The sequence below is a fragment of the Tiliqua scincoides genome, chromosome 2 (genome assembly GCF_035046505.1).
Source record: "Tiliqua scincoides isolate rTilSci1 chromosome 2, rTilSci1.hap2, whole genome shotgun sequence".
Classification (NCBI taxonomy): Eukaryota; Metazoa; Chordata; class Lepidosauria; order Squamata; family Scincidae; genus Tiliqua; species Tiliqua scincoides.
This window is the reverse complement of record NC_089822.1, coordinates 262,594,836-262,617,218: the sequence shown is the minus strand read 5'-3', so window position 1 is coordinate 262,617,218 and position 22,383 is coordinate 262,594,836. Positions and strand designations below refer to the sequence as shown.

General features: G+C 50.7%; 2 protein-coding genes and 1 pseudogene across 2 annotated transcripts in view; 2 read left to right on the top strand and 1 right to left on the bottom strand.

Annotated features, from left to right (window-relative positions):
- LOC136641304 (uncharacterized) overlaps positions 1–13,415 on the bottom strand; it is a 37,665-nt gene extending 24,250 nt beyond the window's left edge. The window contains exons 1-12 of the mRNA XM_066617018.1: positions 12,631–13,415; positions 10,388–10,649; positions 8,728–9,388; positions 6,566–6,686; positions 5,419–5,613; positions 4,892–5,182; positions 4,586–4,806; positions 4,213–4,498; positions 3,776–4,025; positions 3,316–3,446; positions 2,834–3,226; positions 2,295–2,436 (exon numbers count right to left, since the gene is read on the bottom strand). Coding sequence (XP_066473115.1) covers positions 2,295–2,436; positions 2,834–3,226; positions 3,316–3,446; positions 3,776–4,025; positions 4,213–4,498; positions 4,586–4,806; positions 4,892–5,182; positions 5,419–5,613; positions 6,566–6,686; positions 8,728–9,388; positions 10,388–10,649; positions 12,631–13,359 — 3,682 coding nt within the window. The 5' untranslated portion in view covers positions 13,360–13,415. The remainder of the gene's footprint in view (positions 1–2,294; positions 2,437–2,833; positions 3,227–3,315; positions 3,447–3,775; positions 4,026–4,212; positions 4,499–4,585; positions 4,807–4,891; positions 5,183–5,418; positions 5,614–6,565; positions 6,687–8,727; positions 9,389–10,387; positions 10,650–12,630) is intronic.
- Positions 1–22,383, top strand: part of LOC136640318 (zinc finger protein 271-like) — a 208,097-nt gene that overhangs the window by 82,692 nt on the left and 103,022 nt on the right. The gene's annotated exons all lie outside the window — the stretch shown is intronic.
- Positions 22,264–22,382, top strand: LOC136643328 (5S ribosomal RNA; annotated as a pseudogene).

Genomic DNA, 22,383 nt, shown 5'->3' with positions numbered 1-22,383 from the left:
CGAAAATGGCTTAATGTCTTCAAATGCAGGAAGCTATTTGAATGTGCCATCCTCAATGTGTCATAAAGACCGGAAGCCCAAGTGGAAAGTGGTTTCTCCTTTTTTACTCCCTACAAAGTCTTCAGAAACCATCATGCACTGGCTGAAGCATCACAGTTTGAAACCCCCTTTGAAAAAGAAGATGGAGAAACGTATGGGAAGAAAAGGCCAAGAATCCCAAAATTACAAACTTTATTGAATGTTTTAAAAACGTGAGAAGAAAATTCACCTGCGGAAACCTGAATTTAAAAGCCGCTTAACCTGATATTTGGGGGGATTTCCATGCTGCAATAATGGTTTTTGTTTTAAAAGGGGAGGAAATTCCCACTTTAAAGCAAAGTCACTCTGGATGAGTCTCAGTGCAGGTCTGGAGCCCTTGCAGGTGTCCTAATTGTTCAGGTAGGGAAAAAGCCTGCTGGTTTTCAAGTGCTCTGCTTTTTGAGAGCCACTGAAAGGTTGTCTGAGGAACCCCTGAGTGTCCATCACAGAATCTGTGAATGATGCGGAGGATTCTGGGAGATGTTCTAAGTGCTGCCTCCGTTCATGCAGTCATGTAGTTGGCTTTCATGGACATCCTGGTTAGAATCAAAGCTTAGTTTCATGTGACAAACTTGTGCCTGAATTGCACCATTTCAAACAGCAGGGGAGGCTAAGATGACAGAATGTTCCCTTGGGGGGTGGCAGATTCCTTCACACAGAAAATTGACACATCAACCCATTCTAGAATCCTTCTCCTTGACCTTCTAATGTTCTACATTCAGGGAATCTTTGTGACTAGAGAAGCGCTCCATCATGGAAGGCCCCATCTTCAGTCTGAAATGGTACAACCAGGCCACACACTCAGGCCATAAGAACGTAAGAACAGCCCCACTGGATCAGGCCATAGGCCCATCTAGTCCAGCTTCCTGTATCTCACAGCGGCCACACACAGAGTGAGAACCAGACCAGAGTGTGCAGTTTACACAATGTGCCTGAGTGTGCATTACAGGAGCACATCAAGTAGATGTGGATAATCTCTCGTCCAGCCTTGTCCACTGGTCCAATCTTCTCACCCAGGAACCCATGTTATGCCTTCAAGGTACATACCTGGGACACAGTTTGAAAATTGCTGGTGTCAGATGTGATTTTTGTAGTGATCTTTGTAGCACAGTCAGATGCAAACCTGTGGAGAGCCCCAAAGTTTCATGGGCTCATGTCAGCTTTACACCTGGCTATTCTGACATACTGAAGTGTGTGCTTCTATGCTGTTTTATACCTGACTTCCCAATCCACATTTGGAAAGGGGAGAGGGAAAAGTCACACGGCCCACAGCCAGAAAGAAAATGGGACAGCTCCAGGACCCCCTCGGCTTCCAGAAACCTCATCAGTTGGGACTCACCCCCTCCCATTTTTCCAAGCTCCATTATGCCGACTTGTTTCTTCCTGACATTTAAAGCTCAAATACATTTACAAATAAATACACATTTGCAAAGATACATGGAGTTCATTTTAAAAATAGCACTTATTAAAAACTGTAAAACGGAACGACCTGTTCCAGGAGGCGCCGATCTGAAGAGGTTTTCGAGGCAGATTGTCTGAACCAGACTGCTTCTGGTGAAGGGAGAGTTGATGGCATTTTTTTTTTTAAACCAAGTTTTAAGGAGGAAGCCAGTGTGATCGAGGGAATACAGGGTGATACTTCAATCTTGGGAGGTCAACTCACCAGAGTAATCAGAAAAAAAGCATGACCCGGTCTGCCCCTTTGTCTTTAGCAGCAGCTGCAGAACTTGGCAAGTAAAGCTTTTCGCTGCACAGGATCAAGCTACTGCCAGAGACACAGGAGCGAGGGCAGGTGTAAAATGGTGGGAACCCTATGCTTGCATTCAGGACAGCTGGAGTCCATTGCTATGGCTTTAGGGTTGATTCAAGAGAGCAGGGAAAATGGTAGGCTGAAACTTGTCTTACTGATCTGCTAGGTTTCTATGTGCAGGGATTTTAATGAGGGAATAATCAAATACGCAATTCTTCCACAAATCGTTTAAAGTGGTACAATTCAGGCAGCTCCTTCTGCATATGTGAATCAGCTCCATGTTCTCCCTGATGCACACACGAAGTTCCTGGCCTCCATTTGTTCTTGAGGGTAGTGCTGGTCCTAGAGCCCTTTTCAGGCAAAAACACTAGGGAGATGTGGGTGCGCATCAGACAGCCATGATCCTGACTTCCACAGGCATAGCCTTGGTCCGCAAGGGGCAGAGCTGAAAGGAGGAATTTCTTACCTGAGAATTCCAGTTCTGGGAAAGGAAGGATGGCATTCCTACTGCTGGGATGCCCCTCCTCCTGGAAGGTAGGATCGGAACCGCTATGAACAAAGACTCCTCCCACGTTGGGGGCATCCCATGGTATTCCCCAGTCCGAACTCTGCAAGCAGGAAAAGACCTGATGCCCCCTGCTCCTCTGCAGTGGCCTGGCCCTTGATTTGTGGCGTGTCCGCCGCGAGGGTTGACTATGGCGATACCAAGCCAACTGTAGGAGTAACTACAAACGAACCACAACAACCAACCAACCCCAACAACTGTGCAAAGAATACCCGCTAGGGTTTCCTGCCCCCCATGGGGAGGTCTGAAGTAGCAGTGCACCCCCCCCCCGAGCTGGAGCAGCGGCGGCCGGAATGCCATCCTTCCTTTCCCAGAACTGGAATCCTCAGGTAAGAAATTCCTACTTTCTCTGTGAAGGAAGGCTGGCATTCCTACTGCTGGGATATACCAGAGCCAACCAGAAGGGTGGGCCAGGGAGGGGTTGCTCACGGCCTAACCACCTGTTGCAACACCTTACGCCCCATAGCGGCGTCCGATGAAGCGGCTGTGGTTATCCGGTAGCGCTTGGCGAAGGTGTGGACTGAAGACCACGTCGCCACCCTACAGATTTCAGTGAGGGATGCGTACCCGTCGAACACCGCCAAGGTGGCAGCGCTCCTGAGGGAATGGGCTGTGATCCCTTCTGGGGGAACTTCCCCTCTGGCCTCCAGCCATATGTGCACCTTTAACCAGTGCGCTAGCGAGCTGGATGAGGCCTTGTGGCCTTGGTTGGCGCTCTTGTAGGTTACAAACAGGGACTCTGACTTCCTGAAGTCTCTAGTGTGCCTGGTGTAATAACGTAATGCCCTACGCGCGTCCAGAGTGTGCCATGCCTTCTCCCTGGGGTGCACCGGCTTGGGGCAGAAGGAAGGAGAATCAGTTCCTGGGCCCTGTAAAATAGGGAGTTGGCCTTTGGGACAAAGGTCGGATCCAGGTGGAGTACCACCTGGTCCTTATGGAAAATGCGCAGCTTGGGGTTGATGGACCAGGCCCCAAGCTCTGAGATTCTCCTGGCTGAGGTAATCGCCACCAGGAAGAGAACCTTGAACGTGAGGCCAGAGGCTCGAAGGATGCCTGAGTGAAGGCCTCCAGAACCTTGTTCAGGCCCCAGCTAGGGAACCTGTATACCGTCGGAGGGTTCAGCAGTGCCACCCCCCCCCCCTCAGGAACCTGCAGATGTGAGGATGGAATGACAGGGATTCCCCTGAGCCCGCTCCCAGCATGCTGCGGAGGGCTGCCACCTGCCTCTTGAGTATGTTGGTGGACAGACCCTTGTCCAGGCCCTCCTGCAGGAAGGCCAAGACATGCTTTACCCTAGCCATGACCGCCATGACCCCCCTAGCCTCCGCCCACCTAATAAAGGTGCACCAGGTAGACTGGCACCTTCCTCGTGGAAGACTTACGTGAGGCCAGCAAGGTGGCTGTGACCCTGTCAGAACACCCCAGACTGACTAGCATGCTCCGCTCAACCTCCATGCTGTCAGATTGAAGAGGTGTGGCTGAGGATGTGCCATCGGGCCCTGGAGCAGGAGGTCCTGCTGTAGTGGGAATGTCCAATGGTTCTGTGTTGACAGGCGTAGGCGCTCTGGGAACCACGGACTTCTGGGCCACTTGGGAGCGATCAGAATGACTTCGGCCCGGAGCTGCTTGATTCTGTTGAGGAGAAGCTGGAGTGGCAGAACTGGTTGAAAGGCATACAGAAAACCCTGAGGCCAGGGGTTGCTGAGAGCGTCTATGGCCTCTGCCCCCTCTTGTGGGACCCATGCGAAAATCTTTGGATTTGTGCGTTCTCTCTTGTGGCAAAGAGGTCCGCGAGTGGGGTCCTGAACCTTTCTCTCACCAGGCTGAAGACCCGCGGGTTTAGCTGCCATTCTATCTCCATTATCCACCGCCTGCTTAGCCAATCCGCTGCGGCATTGTCCACTCCGGCCATGTGCTCCACCCATATGGCTACGAGATGGTCTTCGGCCCAAGTGATGATGGCTGCCGCCACTTTGTGGAGGGCTGTGGATCGTAGGTCTCCTTGTTTTTTCATGTAAGCCTTGGCAGTTATGTTGTCCGCCCTCACTAGAACTTGTTGGCCGTGGATCAGGTGGGCAAATTTGCCCAGCGCCAGACGGATGGTTCTGAGTTCCAGCAGGTTGATGTGCATGTGGGACTCCTCCCTGGACCAGGCTCCCTGGGCGACCGCCCCCCTTGTGTGGGTTCCCTACCCCAGAAGGCTGGCGTCCATGGTGATCACTGTCCACTCCGGGTTGCAGAGTGGGGAACCCTCTGCCATTTTGGAGCGGCTCCTCCACCACGCCAGCTCCTTCCTGACCTTGGGAGGGATGGAGGTCTTGTAGTGGACGTTGTTCTCTATCTCTTGCGGAAAGCGCAGGAGGAATCTCTGAAGCGCCCTGGCATGGAAGCGTGCCAGGCATGGCATAACGTCCTGGCAAGACACCATCATGCCCAGCAGCCTGGCTAGCATCAACACATCCTGTTGCTGTGTCGCGAGCAGTGTCTCCAGAAGTTGCCACATCTTCTTCCACCTCTCCGGGGACAGAGAGACCCTGCACTCGGTAGTGTCCAGGAGCAGGCCCATGTGCCCTCTCGAAACAGTGCTTCCAGAGGAACTGGTTCAGCCACTTGAGGTCGAGGATCGATCTCGTGCTGCCGTTCTTCTTTGGGACCAGGAAGAAGGTGGAGTGGACTCCCTTGCCCCTCTGCGCTGGCGGGACTGGCTTGACTGCTCCGATGTCCAGCAGGTGGCGAATCGTTGCTCGCAAGTGCTGGTGCTTCTCCTGCACCTTGTACCACGGCACCCTCTAGAAGCGGTTCCCGGGCTTGGTCTTGGACTCCAAAGAGTAGCCCTGGTCACTATCTTCAGCAAACAGCCGTCTGTGGTGACCTTGCTTCAATACGCCGCGAAGTGCTTCGCCGCCCCGGTGGGCCTCCTGTGGGGTGCAGCGTCACTGGGGCCTGCCTTACTGGAGGTCTGCGGGGAGCTGCGCTGGTTGAGGGGGGGACCCTGCCGCCTCCTTGCTGCTGCCGCCATTCCCACTTGGGGGGAGCGGCGACCGGTGGACGCTTCGCCACCCCGGCAAGCCTCTGCAGAGCGCACCACCGCTGGGCTGCCACCGGCCTGAGTCCCTTTTGCGGGGAAGGGGGGAGGGCCCAAGATGGCGCCTGCCACGTGGCTCCGGTGCTCCTTGCTGCTGCTGCAGCTGCTGCTGCTGGCGTGGGTCCGCCACTGGCTCTGCACCGGGGAGGGGGTCGGAAGCCTCCCATGCTGCCTCAACCCGCCATTCCTGTCCGCTCATAGTGAAAGGGGAGGCAGCACTGAGTTCCACCAGCAGACAGGCTCTGGCTGCTGTTCAGAGTCTGGGGGACGGGGGGGGGGAAGTTCACCCCCCTGCTCCAAGGAAGAAGAAAAAATTTAAAAAATAAAAGGAAAAAGGAAAAAATACTGATGTCGTGCCAGAGCACGACAGAGGTCCGTCCTCGTTCCTAGAAGGTAGAACCGGAACTGGGGAATACCATGGGATGCCCCCAGTGTGGGAGGAATATTTGTTCATAGAGGTTCCGATCCTACCTTCCAGGAGGAGGGGCATCCCAGCAGTAGGAATGCCAGCCTTCCTTCCCAGAGAATGTGGGAAGAATTTCAGCATTCCCAAAATGCATGGGGGAACCCTCCTCACAGTCAGCTCTGCCCATCTCAAGGAAACACGAAATGCACAGCCAACTGGGGAGGTGTGGCCAGCGAGTGCGGCTAGCATGTGCGCTCTCACTTCCCTCTCATGTGCCTGGTGAACATGGATCGTCTGTGAGCTGGGCTAGGCTTGCACACAAGAACCAGCTCTCCTATAATGAAACCAGCAGAGAGGGAAGTGTGGGCGCTGCACTCCAGGGTGTGCTGGCTCATCTATACCTACAGCCGGCCACTTTAGTATGGTGATTGCGCCAAGCAGGTCGTTCTGCTTAAGACAGCTAACAAAACTAGGAGGATCGGAAGAATGACTTCAGGGTTACCTAATGAGGACTGGGCCATGCATGGTAGACACTGCAAATACACACGAAATCCTCTGATGCTTGGAATTCAGAGCAATGTCCTGCCTGATGGCTCTGGGTCTGTTTATCTGCTGTGCCAAGCAGGATTCTGCCTCAGGGCATTCTGAAGCAGACAGCTGCTGTTGCCTGCGTAGATGTACCCTTTCCAGCAAGAAGAGCTTCCCACCCAGGTTCAGGAACATTGAAGAATGTACTGGAAGAGGGGACAAATTTTGGGACTTGAAGTGGATGGGAGAAGCCACAGCTGTTTCTTTTTCCACTCTGGTGGGAGATTCAAAAGGGTGTATCTGGGATGTTGACAGCAACCCTGCATCCAGTTTGCAGGCCCTGCATAGACAGAACTGCAGGAAAATCTAATTAAGAAAAAACAATTAAGAAAAAAATTTTCTAATTAAGGGAAAAAAAGAAAAGCCCTGATGGATCAGGCCAAAGTCCAATCAGCTTCTTGCATCTCACAGTGGCCCACCAAATGCTTCAAGGAGCACAAAAGACAGGAAGATACAACCTGCGTCCTGGTGCCCTCCCCTGCACCTGGCATTCTGAGGTAGTCTACTTCTCAAATCAGGGGCTTGCACATACCTATCATGACTTGTAACCTGTGGTAGACTTTTCCTCCAGAAATTTGTCCAATCCCCTCTTAAAGGCATCTTGGCAAGATGCCATCACCACTTTCTGTGGCAAGGAGTTCCACAGATGAAACCAAAACTAGAAAGGATAAAGTGAAACAAGTAGGGCCAGTTGACCACTCCAGGATGCCCCCACCAGTAGAAATGCAATGATTTTACAGCAAAATCGCCATAAGAACATTATTTAAAGAACAGTTTGGAAACAAAAAAGGAACTGTTATCTCAGAGCCCAATCCTATCTGATGTTCCAGCATTGAGGCAGCTGTGCCAACAGGGCTTGTGTTGCATCCTGTTGGGGGGGCAGTCACAGAGGTTTCCTCAAGGTAAATGAATGTTTGTTCTCTTACCTTGGGGCTGAGCAGCAGTTGCAACAGCGATGGAAAGGTGGATAGGATTTGGGGCCTCAGTCTTAGTTTCCTTTAGCTGGAAAATGGGTATACCTGTGATCTCCCTCACGAGATTCCTCTGAGGCATAACCCAACAGAGAGTGTGCAACATTCTGCAAATGAAGGCGTAATTGAGAAAAAGTAGTACCAGTAGTGGTATCAGCAGGACTTTCATTTGATCAGACATAGCTTCATTAGAACATAGCTTAATTAGTTTGTGGGTTCAACCCTCTTTAATTGCTTGGAAGATATAAAAAGCTAAAAGGTGTATAATTTATGGTGCTTTATGTTTGCAAAGTGCTGTACGGTCAGTGGCGTAGCTAACGATTGTGTAGCCCGGTGCCAAGTTCAAAATGTTGCCCTGGAAGTGATGTCACAACCAGAAGTGACATCACGCCTGGGCTTTTTAAAAAGTGAAAATTGGGAGGAACCCACCTCCTCCCCCCAGCAGCTCACCACCCACTTGCTTTGCTGCCTCCCCCCAGTCAGTGGCATAGCTAAGGCATCTATCTGGTAGCTGGGGTCAAAGGAGATTTTGTAGCCCCCCTGCATGATAAAATCAAATTTAATTAAGTAAATAAATAAAAAGTTATTGGTTCCATGCTGTATCATAATAACATCTCATTGGCACTCAGAACAATCAGTCTTATAGGTCAGATTGGAGTTAAGCAAATCCACTTTTTGTTCCACAAGCCAGTTGTGTTTTCATTTTTTGGTTAATTGGCCATAACTTTTGATAGAATACAGATATTCCAGTGCAGTTTGTTGCACCGCATTCTGCCTTGAATTACCTTTCCAATGATATATAACACGATGGTATTATTCACATATACCAAGATTTTTACAATTTTGGTCACTACTGTCAAGCTCAGCTTGTTGCCCCCCTAAAGCTTGATGCCTGGAGCAACTGCTACCCCTGCACCCCCTTAGCTACGCCACTGTGTACGGTCTTTGCCCACATAACTACCCCATGGAGTCAGCTTATTAGTCCCATTTTACAAAAGGGGTGAGGTGACTTGCTCAAAGCCGCACAATGAGTCCATGAACTCGAATCCAGTTCTCTGAGATCAAAGCCCACCCTTGTATCCACTCTGACCACACAAGTTTCAACCACAAAGCTCTGACTAGTGCTCAGAATGGGACTTTGCTTACAGCCTTTTGCATAGATAGAGGGGTTGTCCTATTAAAGGCGGGCGATTGGGTGCTGGAAACCCTGCCTGGTGAGAAACGGATGTCCAGATTTTACTTAAACAAGAGGTCGGAGGGAGAGTCAGCACCGGTCATTCCCACGTCTTCCGTTTGGCTCCTCTGTTTGGCCTTGCATCCAGGGAACGAGACGCGGTGTCAGACGTCGAAGGCGTGGGTGAATCTGGAGCAGCATCCTGCTGCGGTCCGTCTGTTGGAGGTGGTTCAGGGACCGGGTCGCAGACGCCACCCGGGGCAGCCAGAGGAGGCACCGGACAAGGAACTGCTGGACCAGTAAGGGGCTCCAAAGGCATGCCAGGTGCGTGGCCTGGCGGGAGAGGGGTTCCAGACCCCGGCTCTGGCGGCCCCCACGGTGGATTACTGTGACCAACGTATGCTCCATGTGTGGGCCACCGCTGGCCAGTAAACACCGCTGCAATGGCCGCCATTGTGGTGGTTTGCCTTCCCAAGAATTCCCCCAGGTCATGGTGGGAGCGTTCGATGGCACTGACCAGCAGCTGAGCCGTGGCCCTGTCTTGCCGCCTTTCCTGTTTCCGGTGTTGCCTTTCCTCTTGCCGGGCCCTGTCAAAGGCCTTCAGGTCCTGCCTGTGCAGCCCCCGCATGGCGTCCAGAAGCATTGAGGGGGCTCTCGAGGCCGACTCGACCAGTTGCATGCTGGTCTCCAGCCGCTGTTTCCGGTTCCGCATCCTCCGGTTCCGCATCCTCTCTGCGTTCGTGAGGGGCCTCCGGAACTCCTGGATAGGTCCTGAGCGCAGATGGAAGTAACAAAACACAACCACACTGGTTAGGGCTTTGGTCTGCGACATCATTTTTATGCCAATCAAGGATTATTAAACGTTACGCTGCCACCAGTTCTATACCCAGACAGACAACGCTCATTCTGTTCCCCCACACTGCTGCAACACAACCTTCTAGCCCAGAAGCGGAGAGGAAGGCCTTGGGGGCCTCAGAAGCAGTGCAACCAAGTGACCTTTGCTTCTTGCTTTGGGCATCTTGCAGACCCAGGCTGGCTCCCATCCTAACCTTACAGTTGCTCAGCAACCAAATGTAAAGCTTCTCAGGTCAGGTCTGCCCCAGCACTGCAGGCATTGTACTGTAGAGCCAGGCTAGTGTAGCGGCTCTGGTGTGCTGCTTTTCCTACCAGATAATAGAGAAGACCTAACCCTGACAATTGCAACATTGTCTACGTTGAACCCAAAAGCCCTATACTACAGCACACTTCTGCCCTCCCCAGTACAGCACTGGTACATCGCCCACTTCAGATCGGGGAGTGAGGGGTCGATCATATGAACATAGGAACATAAGAAGAGCCCCGTGGGATCAGGCCACAGACCCATCTAGTCCAGCTTCCTGTGTCTCACAGTGGCCCACCAAATGCCTCAGGGAGCACATGAGGCAACAAGAGACCTGCATCCTGGTGCCCTCCCTCGCATCTGGCATTCTGAGATAAATGGTGCGCACCATTATCCTATCCCCTTCTTTCTACCTAACCTTCCCCTTTTCACTCCTCACAGGTCCAAGGAGGATGACCACTGGCCACCAGGAGGCCTCTGGACCTTGAGAGCTAGGAACTTGAATTTGTTTTTTAAAAAACGAACTTGGAGATTCTCCGGGTGCTGCACTCGGAAACAGATTTCACAGTTTGCACAATGCAATCGTCCTCACAATGGAACATACATGCAAAGGGACTCCAGACTACGGCTCCCCTGCAATGCCCATACTGACAACCATGGGGAATGATTACCATACGGCCGTAGGCTCCTGCCGCCCTCTGGCACAGGCTCCCTGCAGATCAGCATTCTCCCGGCATCTGGCGGCACTCGCTCCGTCATGATGGGATTGGGGGCCTGCTGTCCAATGGCAGGATACTGTGCCTGCTGGCCCAGGGCTGGGTACTGCACTGGTAGTGCCACCGTGGGGTAATGGATCTGTTGCACTGCTGTGGGATACGGCACTGGCTGAGCCAGAGGTGTGTTCGCAACGACATCCTCAAAGGTCCACAGCGCCTGTGGGGAAGCGGGAAGTCAACTTCAGAAAGGTCTTGTGACTCCGCAGAGAATCGGGTCTCATAAGCCTGCCCTCGACCAGCACATCACCAACCCTGGACCCACTTCAGTGACAATGTTAGAAAGTTTATTGGTGGAGGAGAAGAACAGTCCATCTAGCCCAGCTTCCTGTTTCCAGCAGGAGACAGCCAGTGAGCCCCCAGGGAGGACAGCAAGGCAACAGCCCAGGTAGCCTTCCCTCCTGTTCACTCCTCAGCAACTGGTATTACATAACATAAGAACATAAGAACAGCCCCACTGGATCAGGCCATAGGCCCATCTAGTCCAGCTTCCTGTATCTCACAGCGGCCCACCAAATGCCTCAGGGAGCACACCAGATAACAAGAGACCTCATCCTGGTGCCCTCCCTTGCATCTGGCATTCTGACATAGCCCATTTCTAAAATCAGGAGGTTGCGCATACACATCATGGCTTGTACCCCATAATGGATTTTTCCTCCAGAAACTTGTCCAATTCCCTTTTAAAGGCGTCTAGGCTAGACGCCAGCACCACATCCTGTGGCAAGGATTTCCACAGACCGACCACACGCTGAGTAAACTTCTGTATTCAGAAGTACATTGCCTCTTAATAGGCTGTCTCCACTGTCCTGCTTTATTTATCTTTTAATTATTTTTTGATTTTTATTTGTAATTTTAAATAGTGACTCAGGCTGAGAGTAGTTGCTCCCCTCCTTTTGTCCTCACAACAACCCTGTGAGGTAGACTAAGCTGAGAGATAGTGACTGGCCCAAGGTCACCCAGAAAGCTTCCTGGCTGAGTGGGAATTTGAACCTGGATCTTCCAGGTCCAAGTCCAAGTCCAGCATTCTGAGAATCAGGTTGGATTGACACATGCCGCAGAAGGAGGTGGCAGACTCTGCTGCATCACCTTCAGGCCTGTAGGCTGGATGCGGGATACAGGCTGCCCTGCAGATAAGCACTTACGGGTCCAAGACTGTAGGTAAAGGGCACCATTTTTGCCCATTGTCTTGTGTTAAAAGGGAAAATAGAAAACTTCCCCATCGCAGCAAAGAGCATAGAGAAGGGCTAGAGAGGGCATCCCTTGGGCATGCTAGTTTTAACCTGCAAGGAGTTCTTTTGCATGGGGGAACATGCCACCTATATTCCGGAATGGTACAGTCCACTCCCACACTTGATCCTGCTACACGTATAGACCACCTCTCCGCAACAAGCTACAGAGCAGTTCTTGAGTCCTTACCATCAGAGGGGTCATAATCCAGTGGCAGTGCACACGATTGACAAGTCATTGGGACAGTTTGTGATGAACTGAATTGATGGGTCAGCTAGAAAACCCCAATCCTTATCAGATGGGCTATTCTCCTCCCCCCTTCAAACATATACTCTTGTACCCATGACAAAAAGAGTGCAAGGCTCAAGCACGGCAAACTCTGTGTGTCCCAGCCACGAATAGTGCTTCATAAAAGGAGATTTCAGCACATCTCTAATTTACGTTAAATAAATACCCCTCCAGTTAATTCAAAGTTTCATTCATTCATTAGGGGGTTATTACATGCAAGGTGCTTTACCAAGGGTGCCAGGATGAATCCCCACCAAACTACAGCACCACGTTACGTTCAAACTCAGACAACTGTGGTTGACTTCATACCATGGTACGGGAACAAACCAGGATCTGAAACAACCACTTGATCCTGGTTTGTTTTAGCACTATAAACCATCGTTCCTGAAGTTCAGTGTAATGCAATTAACTTTTAGACTAAATTAAAAGGTTTACTTTCGGTGCGGAAGGGGAGGAGAGGGGGAGTGCAAAAGCCTGCCGTTTTCGGGTACTCGGTCATGTAGTAGGAAACCATGATTTCCCATGACATCAGAACTGCCCCCCCCCATTTACATGTCTCCCCCCTGCTTGGGTCCAAAGACTAATGAGGATAACAGCAACAAATGAACACAAATATACCTGCCTACCTGCTGTTCTTTTCTCTGGGCCTCTTGCTTCCTCATCAGGAAATCTTCAGACAAGGCCACCGCCTGGGCACATGTCTCCGGGCCGTGCTCCCTGACCCAGTTTTGAATTTCCTGGGGCAGGATGGTCAGGAATTGCTCCAGGATCAGCAGCTCCAGGATCTGCTCCTTGGTGCGCCTCTCTGGCCTCAGCCACTGGTGGCAAAGTTCCTGCAGCTGCCTGCAGATCTCCCGGGGCCCCTCGGCCTCCTGGTAGTGGTGATGCCTGAATCTCTGGCGCCGGATATCTAGACTGACTGTGTCCTCGTTCAGAGTCTCTTCCTTCACGCTCCCGTAGTTCCTTCTCTCTCGCTGCTCTTGCCTGCCGTAGACAGGCTGGACCTCTCCACTGAGCCTGGGCAAGCTTTGGGGCACCCACCCTCCTGAAGGCCACGGGCTGGGGTTGGCTGCCCCTTCGTAAGATGTCTGGAAAGAATTTGAGTCCCACTGCATGGATTTTGGCAGAGGTGGGTTTCTCCACCCCGGCGGATATTGCACAGTCTTTGGAAACTCCTGTCTTTGGGCTTCCCAGTGCTGTTGAAGCCCCTCCTCTGGTTCCTGTTTCACCTGCTGAGGAGGTTCCCCAGTCAGAAACTCCTGCACAGACCCTGGCTGCAGGAAACGAGAGGCTCCACTTCTGCCAAGTTCATGGGCAGCTGGGTCTTGTTCCTCCCTTTTCATAGCCGGCTGCATCCTGGGCTCTGGAGGGCCCTGCAGCTGCAGGTGAAGAGCGGCTGTCTCTCCTCTCCCTGTAGCCATCAGCAGTCTGCAAGAGAAACCGTCCTCTTATGTTAGCAACGTGGCCAAACCTGGCCCCTTGAGAGGGGATGCCTGGCTCTCCCAAGGACCAAGCCCAAGGAAAACCAGGGGTGTGCAGAAGCAATCACACCCAAAGGAAACAAACCTTGGCCCACCCACCCCCACGGTTGCCCCAAAGTGCCTCTCCAGCAAAACAAGTTGCTGACTGGAGGTTTACATCCTTGCCTTTGGATTCCTGGGCTCTCACTTCGAAGGTGGGGAAAGCATCTGGGTGGGTGCCGCCGTACTTCTGACTGTACAACACGGCAGATGGCACCCTCTGAGCAGAAGCCTTCTGGGGAACAAGCAATGGCTGGAGATGTTCTCCCGCTCCTCTACACCTGGGGAAAGAAACAAATTGAACTTGCATTTAGATTAGGTAGTGAATCCAATAATCATTTTGAAAAACATCACTAAGGGGTGATAATACCAGAAGAGTCGTAAAACAAGCACTGAGCAGTGTATGTGGAAGTGCCTTCCTCCCCATGCAAACCAGTGTGAAATCAAAGATCTGCTTGGACAGAAGGACTTTTACTGATTTGTTTACAAAAAATGTTTGACCTCACTTTTCCATTTTAGCCAAAATGCCCAGTGCAGCAAGCCCCCACATTTAAAAGCACTGAAAGGGGTGGGTGGGTGACTTAGAACAAAGGTTCCCAAACTTCTGCTATTCATGGCACCCTTAGTAACTTGGTAATTTTTTTTTAGGACACTCCTGCTACTCCATTGCTGTGATTCCCTCGGAAATTTAAAATATCCCATGATGCCCCTGGGGCAATACAGCACGCAGTTTGGGAACTGGGAAGAGTGACAAAGAAGCAGGCTAAAAGAAAACAGAGATAGGAGATATCGGCCCAAATCCTAACCAACTGACATAGCGGTGCCAGTGGGGCATGTGCCGCATCCTGCAGTTGGGTGGCAAGTCATGGAAGCCTCCTCCAAGTTTGTTCCCTTACCTTGGAGCTGCATTGCCCTTTCCTGGATGCTGGAAATGTGGTGAGGATTGTGCCCATCATCACTAAGAATGGGCAATCAGGCATAAGTAAGGCATGGGCAGGCTCAATCTTTGCCAGAATAAACATGTGTTCAGATAGTGTTAAAATGACATGGGAGAAGAGGTCAGATGGCTCTCCCAGGGCACAGAGTTCCACAAACTGGGCAGCTTCTCATGCATCCCCACCAACTGCACTTCAAATGGTGGCAAGGCACACAAACAGCTTCCCCGGTTGCTTTCAGTGGAGGGGGAAGATCATGCGGGAGGAGCTGTTCTTTTTCAATGACGATGCCCTGTTTGCAAGATCCTCTCCCCAGTCAGGTTCAGCTGGCGCCAACGATTCCAGCGTTCGATTGATGATTAGTACCTCTCGCTTTTATGAAACCCTTTTTCGATTTGAGACAACGTCCAGCTGGTCTGGCTGCACAAACGGTGTTTGTTTCACGATGAGGAATCTTGACCATAAACTGCTTGGAACGTTTTAAGAGAAACGCACAAGTATAACTATTTTAAAATAAACCAATTTGGGGAGGGGGTGTGATGGTGTCCACTTCCTGGTGAGTAGAAGAGTTACAAAATGTTTGTAGTACCTGCTGCAACTTCCCAAAGAAGAGGAGCAGAACTCTGAGGCAGTCCATCAGCACAAACAAGGAGAGTCACAGCCCGCGACACCCCCCCCCCCATGGCCAGAGGTAACAGACACATCTCAATCACAATCTAGCTACAGGGTCTGAAATAATAATATTCATAATTATATCAGCACCTGAAATCTGGCACTCCTCACTAAGCTCCAGAACCCACCTTATTGCCCCCAGAAGCAGTAAAAACACGTCCACACAGAAGCCCAGAATGAGCAGCACAGTGTCCACTCCACCACTAAAGGACTTCGTCAGCTCGCCTTGAGAGAGAGGCAAGCACCAGCACCTGAATCAGGAACCAGAGGAGGTCCCAGAAGGAGCACAACAGTCAATGGCAGCAGTCTGCTTGTTGACTGCTACTGCGTGCGCTGAGGCCTGAAGGCCAACTCCTGCTGACCAGACTTTGCTGGACAGCTCCCCTCCAACCGGAGTCCCTACCCTGACCCAGTTCCTCAGCTTCTCCAGGTCTCCTGCGCCTCCTGTCTTCTTGCACAACTCAGGGTAAGCGGAAACAGGCGGCTATCAATCTGCATGGCACTTTACAGACTTAACAAGAAAAGACACAGATCCAAAATGGAGGCGTCAAGCAATGAAACATGGGGACAGGTCATCTATGAGCAGGTCAGGCCCGGCTCTCCCAGGACTAGCAAACCTGGGCTGCCCTGCTGTGGGTGGGGGTGAGAGCATGATGGCATGCTCCTCCACCCCAAAACTCCCTCCACCCAGAAAACTAGCATATCATACAGAAGATACTTACTAACCATATGAACCCTAAGAAAATATTCCCACCCATCAGGAGGGTTTCCAAAAGCTCTAACAGCCAAGTCAAGACTACCTTTCTGAATTAAAGTAAGAGACGCAAAGCACTGAAACTTTTCACTCAGAAGTGTGTGTAATGAATTACCCTCCTCAGAGGAGCCCTGAGAGGAGAGCCTAGTTAGGAATCAGGCAGGGACACAACAGACAGCCTCAACTAAGACTGGGCCACCCCAGTGCATCTCTCTGTCAAAACTGATCAAATAACCTAACCACACTTGATGCAATGATGTGGTAGAGCTGGACTGAAAGAAAACAGGGCCTGAGCACTAGATCATCCAGAGAAGCAGTAGGCCAGTGTTTCTCAAACTCTGGGTTGCGGCTCACTAAGTTGGTCACCAGCCAATTTCAGGTGGGTCCCCATTCATTTCAATATTTTATTTTTAATATATTAGACTTGATACTACCATGGTATGTGACTGCATTTGGGGAAATGTGACACATCTGTACTTTTAACAGGTTACTCTGTATATATGATTTTAACAATGGTAGTCAATGGGGCATACTCCTGGGTAAGTGTGGGTAAGTGATTGCAGCCTAGGATTGTTAAAAAATTTCCCTGCTTGATGAAGTCACTTGCAGCCATGACATCACTTCCAGTGGGTCTTGACAGATTCTCATTCTAAAAAGTGGGTCCCAGTGCTAAATATTTGAGAACCTCTACAATAGGCAGTCATAAGAACATAAGAACAGCCCCACTGGATCAGGCCATAGGCCCATCTAGTTCAGCTTCCTGTATCTCACAGCGGCCCACCAAATGCCCCAGGGAGCACACAAGACAACAAGAGATCTCATTCTGGTGCCCTCCCTTGCAATTGGCATTCTGACATAGCCCATTAATTAATGGTCATCTTACAGCATACTCTCCGTTCTCTTGTGGAACACAGAATGGGAAAGATAGCACAGGGCTTATTTTCCCATCTTTCAATGACTGGCAGCTGAACCTGTCAACAGCATCTGTTCGAAGGGGGTATGAACGCATGAGTTGACTTTCGGGGGCTGAATCACACAGGCAAGTCACTGTTTGACACGGCAGCCTCTGAGCAATGATCAGGCACAGACGAAGTCATCCTTGGTTATGAAGAGATGAGGAGGGCCTTCCCAAACAAGGCCCTTGCTACAGAAGACGTGTAGAAAAGACACGCCATGATTACGAACACTTCCAGATCAACTGCTGCAATGTTTCTTTGTTGAGATCACAAGTACCAACTTCTACTCAACTGTTCTGCAATGTAGACAACTCGGAGTGGGGGAGCGGACTTGGGCCTCCCCACCTGTTATGTTGTGTTGTTGGATAATAGGGATGTGCATTATTTATTTATCATATTTCTGTCCAGAGCCAGTTGGCTGAAGAGGCTGCTTCAGGCAGCCTATTGGCTGGGGCATCCATCTCTGCCCGCCCACTTGCCTCCACTGTTCCTCTTCCTCCTTCAACTCCTTGAATTGGAAAAGGGGGGACACAGTGAAAGAGGAAGTATGGAGGAGAAGGGGGTCTCTAATGCTCTAGCCCAGCATTCTTTTAAACGGCCAGGGCACATGCCTGGATTAGGCTTCTGGATGCAGTGCAGGCAAAGCTTTATCATTCCATGCCACTGCCTCCAGTTTTCGCAGCTGATCGTTGCACAAACGCATGCCAAGCAGCCATTTCTGCTGCCTGTCTCCCCAGAAGGCTCTGCGCCCCGATTTCCAGGGGAAAGTGGCTGCTCTGAGCAAGTCTGTGCAAAGGTTGGCTGCAAAAAATGGAGGCTGTAGCGTGGAATGGTAAGGCGCTGCCTGCACCGTGCTTGGAAGACGAATCCTGGTGTGCCAGATCCAGCCCGTGGGGCAGGGTTTGAAGGCCCCAACTGCTCTCTTCTGCCCTATTCCCCTTTTCCTTTTCCAGTTCAGTGAGTGGGAAGAGAAGAGGCTGGCACATCACTATCTGACATGCCACCCTGGGCCAGCCCTGTTTATATCCTTTATTCCATCATGAAACCCAAGGTAGCACATATGGGGTTCTCAGGCACGGACCAGAACCTAAACTGTTTAGCTTCAGCAATGGGCCCTGAGACTAAGTATTAATTACCTTGCTGGATCACCCCAAAAGTTCCTCTTGTCTAGCATTCTGTCTCCCAAATGCTGCTGGGAAGCCCACAAGGAGGACGTTAGTAGCCATCCCTGTTTGGAGAGACTTCCAAGGTAAGACGAAAGCCTTTGAAGCTTACAAAAGGGGTGTCTCAATGGAGGGACTTGACTGAGTTTATGATGAGCTTATGGTGTAGAGCCAGGATGCCCAAACCCCAGCTCTGGGGCCACTTGTGGCCCTCAAGGCCTCTCAATGTGACCCTCAGGGAGCCCCCAGTCTCCAATGAGCCTCTCTGGAGATTTGCTGGAGCTCTCACTGGCCCGACGCAACTGCTCTCAGCATGAGGGCGACTATTTGACCTCTCGCATGAGCTGTGGGATGAGAGCTCCCTCCACTGCTTGCTGTTTCACATCTGTGATGTAGCAGCGGCAGTAAAGGAAAGGCCAGCCTTGCTTTGTGCAAGGCCTTTTATAGGCCTTGAGCTATTGCAAGACCTTCATTCATTCATTCAAGTAAATCTTTAATATATTCATTTATGTAAATTTATGTAAATTTATTCAAATTTTAAATGTAACTTGATCATTTTTCCCCCCAGCCCCCGACGCAGTGTCAGGGAGATGATGTGGCCCTCCTGCCAAAAACCTTGGACACCCCTGGTGTAGAGCAGTGGTTCTCACACATTTAGCACCGGGACCCACTTTTTAGAATGAGAATCTGTCAGGACCCACTGGAAGTGATGTCATGACCGGAAGTGACATCATCAAGCAGGAAATTTTTTAACAATCCTAGGCTGCAATCCTACCCACTTACCCAGGAGTAAGTCTCATTGTCTATCATTGTTAAAAGAATAAATATATAAAAAACAAAAGTTTTAAATGAATGGGGACCCACCTGAAATTGGTCCGTGACTCACCTTGTGGGTCCTGACCCACAGTTTGAGAAACACCGGTGTAGAGAAGATGGACAGAGATATGTTTTTCTCCCAACGCATCAACCAACACAGAATTGACTTATGCAATTCCCTGTAACAATGATGGCCCCTGGCTTAGATGGCTTTAAAAAAAAGGTTAGACACATAGATGGAGGTCTCTCAGCTGCTCTTAGGCATAGTAAGCCCAAAGGCACAATAGTGAGTGTTTGGAGGGCAAGGCACAGAAGAAGGTTGTTGCCTTGATGCTATGATTATGGGCTAGGACAACTATTGGGGGGGGGGGGAAATAATGACCAACTATAGTTAGTTTTGGTCCGATCCAGCCAGAATTTTCTCACATCTTCATGTAGTTCCTCAGAGGTACACTGCCTCTGATCATGGATTCTCATGTGAGATTCCTGGACAACTATAGGGAGGTGAAGGGCTTTGAACCAACATCTTGCAGTTCTCCAATATCAACACCTGGGGGGAACGTAACTGGAAAAGGAATGTTCTCCACCCCAACCGCCCTGGAAGCACACTTTTTCAGCCCTTAAATCAGCACAGAAGCAGAGGCAACCTGGAGATACTCAGATGACAGGAGGCAGAGGAGTAGCTAGAGGGGGTGCAAAGCACTAAATTTTGCAGGTGCCTGGACGCCTCTGTTTTGCTCCCAGCACCCGGAATGAATGACTCTGAATGGGAGGGGAAGGGGCTGCTTGCAAGGCACGTTCAGGCGCCTGCAAAAGTCAGTGCTTTGCCCCCCGCTAGCTACGCCACTGACAGGAGGGAGGGAAAAAAGTGGGTACAAAGTTTTTGTGGAGTGACAAAAAGTTTTGTGACAGGAAGCAGATGGAACAAGAAGCGTGCATGGGGTGGTGGTCAACAGGAGACAGGATGGAAGAACATCAGGAGGGCAGCAGAAATGGGGTGCACAGTGGAAGGGCAGGATCCTGGGCCAAATGAAATGAGGAGGTAGCTGTCCACAAAAACCTGTCAAGCACTGATTTAAAGAAAGCACCTTCTCTGTTGCCTTTTTGTCATTCCAAGGGATTTAAGCCCAACAGGGTGGGAGAGTCTCAAGGCTTTGGACAGCTCCCCTTGCAACCTCTGCCTGCAGACACATGTCAATCCAGGACCGCTCAGGACACACTCCTGTCCTTTCTTTGTTCCAGGCAGATCTCCAGCTGCAGCCCAGCTTTTCTTGGCTCTGCTCCTGGCCGAAATGGGAAGGGGACCCTCCTTGCTGAGGTCAGGAGCCCAGGCACCCTTCCCAGCCCCTGATCTTGCTGGGGGGCTGCCCCCCACTCCCTGCATGTCTTCCCAGGCAGAGCTCTGCCCCTGTTTCTGCCTTCCCTTCCTTTCCTGACCCCCCAGCCCAGGAGCCCTTAACTCACCTCCTGCCAACTGCAGAGCTCCAGAAGTCTGCAGCCCCCCCCCCAAATGCCCAAGTTTAGACAATCCAACAAGGCTGGTGCCTGCTCCTGCTGCTTCCTCCCACCCAAGCCAAGAGGGACAGGAAAAGGAAACTCACAACCACTCAAATTTCCGGGCAGGTCTAGGAGCCACAGCTCTGTCATTTAACCCCCTCAAGCGACAAGTGCTGGGGATGGAGAGACAGAGAGACAGAGAGAAACCCTCAGCTGTATGCAACATTGTTTAGTTGGATGCAACTTTGTGTATGCAATGAGTTGCATGCAGACTCCATAAGTTGTATGCAAGATTTCAGCTCTGCTTGGAAGCCCTGCTTTGTTTTGAGCTTCCTGACAGTGGGAGGGGATGGCACTCTGCATATGATCAGAGGCACTCTTGATGTGTGCGACTGTTTCGGCTTCTTCAGAGTCTAGAAGGCTTAGTAAGACACCCTGCAGATCTTTAGAAACATTGTTGATGTGGGGGAGATTTTTTTTTTCTGCTTCCTCATTCCTTTTGTTCCAGGTGGATCTCCAACAGATCTCCAGTTGCAGCCCAGGTACAGGGTAACCGTACATGTTCAGAGGCACTCCTGTGCCGGGATGCTATTGTCCTTTCTCGGATGGGATGGTAGGATACTCTGTGAATGCCAGTGGCGTACCTAATGACGGTGTAGCCCAGTGCTGAGCTCAAAATGATACCCCAGAAGTGGCGTCGTGCCTGGACTTTTAAAAAAGTGAAAATGGGGGAAAATCAGCCTCCCCCCCCCAGCAGCTCGCCACCCACTTGCTTTGCCACCTCCCCCCAGGCTCTCCCCCATATTAACACCTTATTGGTTCCCTGCTTTTATCATAACACCTAATTGAATCTCAGAACAATCAGTCTCATTGGTTAGTTTCGAGTTAAGAAAATCCAGTTTTTGATTTCATAATCCAGTTATGTTTTTATTTTCTTATTATTTGGCTATAACTCTCGATAGAATAGAGATATTTTGATGCTGTTTGTTTCGCTGCATTCTGCATTAAATTCTGCATCGAACGGTGTATAACATGATGGTATTCTTTGAAAATGCCAAGGTTTTCACAATTTTGGCCACTAATGTCACTCTCAGGTTGTTGCCCCCCTAAAGCTTGTTGCCCGGTGCAGCTACTGCCTCCTGTACCCCCTTAGCTACACCACCGGTGTATGCTCAGAGCTATACTTGCTTGTATTTAATTTGATTTAACTTTGCATTTGTTTTGCCAGGCTCCCATCCTAGGAAGGAATGGCAGAGGGATATGACGAAGAGCTCCCCCACTACAGTTGGGTCATCTAGTCCAACCCCTGGCCCTGCCTGTAGCCAGAAATCTTCCTAGAGAATCTCCAGCAGGTTCCTGAAGATCTCCAGTGAAATCCTCCATGATTTCAATAAGATGGAAGCCTTTGTCTGGACTGTACCACTTGGGACTGCAGGCGGGAGCTCAAAGCTATCCCATGCATATTAAACCAGCACGTATGGGTTCCAACCTAGTCGTCCTCCCAATGTGCTGTACATGCTGTACGCTATGTCCTGTACATCCGTGTCCACAGAAAACAGGGAACACGTATGGGTGGAGGAGCATTCATTCATGTCTGTTCCAGGTTGACCACATCAGTGAGAACTATGCCCAGAAATGAAAGGAGACACATGTTGAGTTTCTGATGACCAGACTTTTCTGATGACACATGTTGTGTGAGTAGGTGCTGGTGGTGCTGGGAGAACCCAATCACCACGCAGGCCAAAGAATGAGCTTCTGTGGGTTGGATCCAGCCCGCAGGCCTTATGCTTCACACCCCTGGGCTTGAGCTTCCATATGGCTCTGCTGCATCACATTTAACCGTTCTCTGGTGTTTTTTCCCCTGTGCATTTTTGTGCCTGATCTTGTCTGCAGTTTTAATGCCTTTATAATAGAAAGCACTATCTGTGACTAAATATGGTTGTACATTCTTCTATTCTATTACCCTGCACATGCCCGATCTCGTCTGATCTCGGAAGCTAAGCGGGGTCAGGCCTGGTTAGTACTTGGATGGGAGACCGCCTGAAAATACCGGGTGCTGTAGCCTT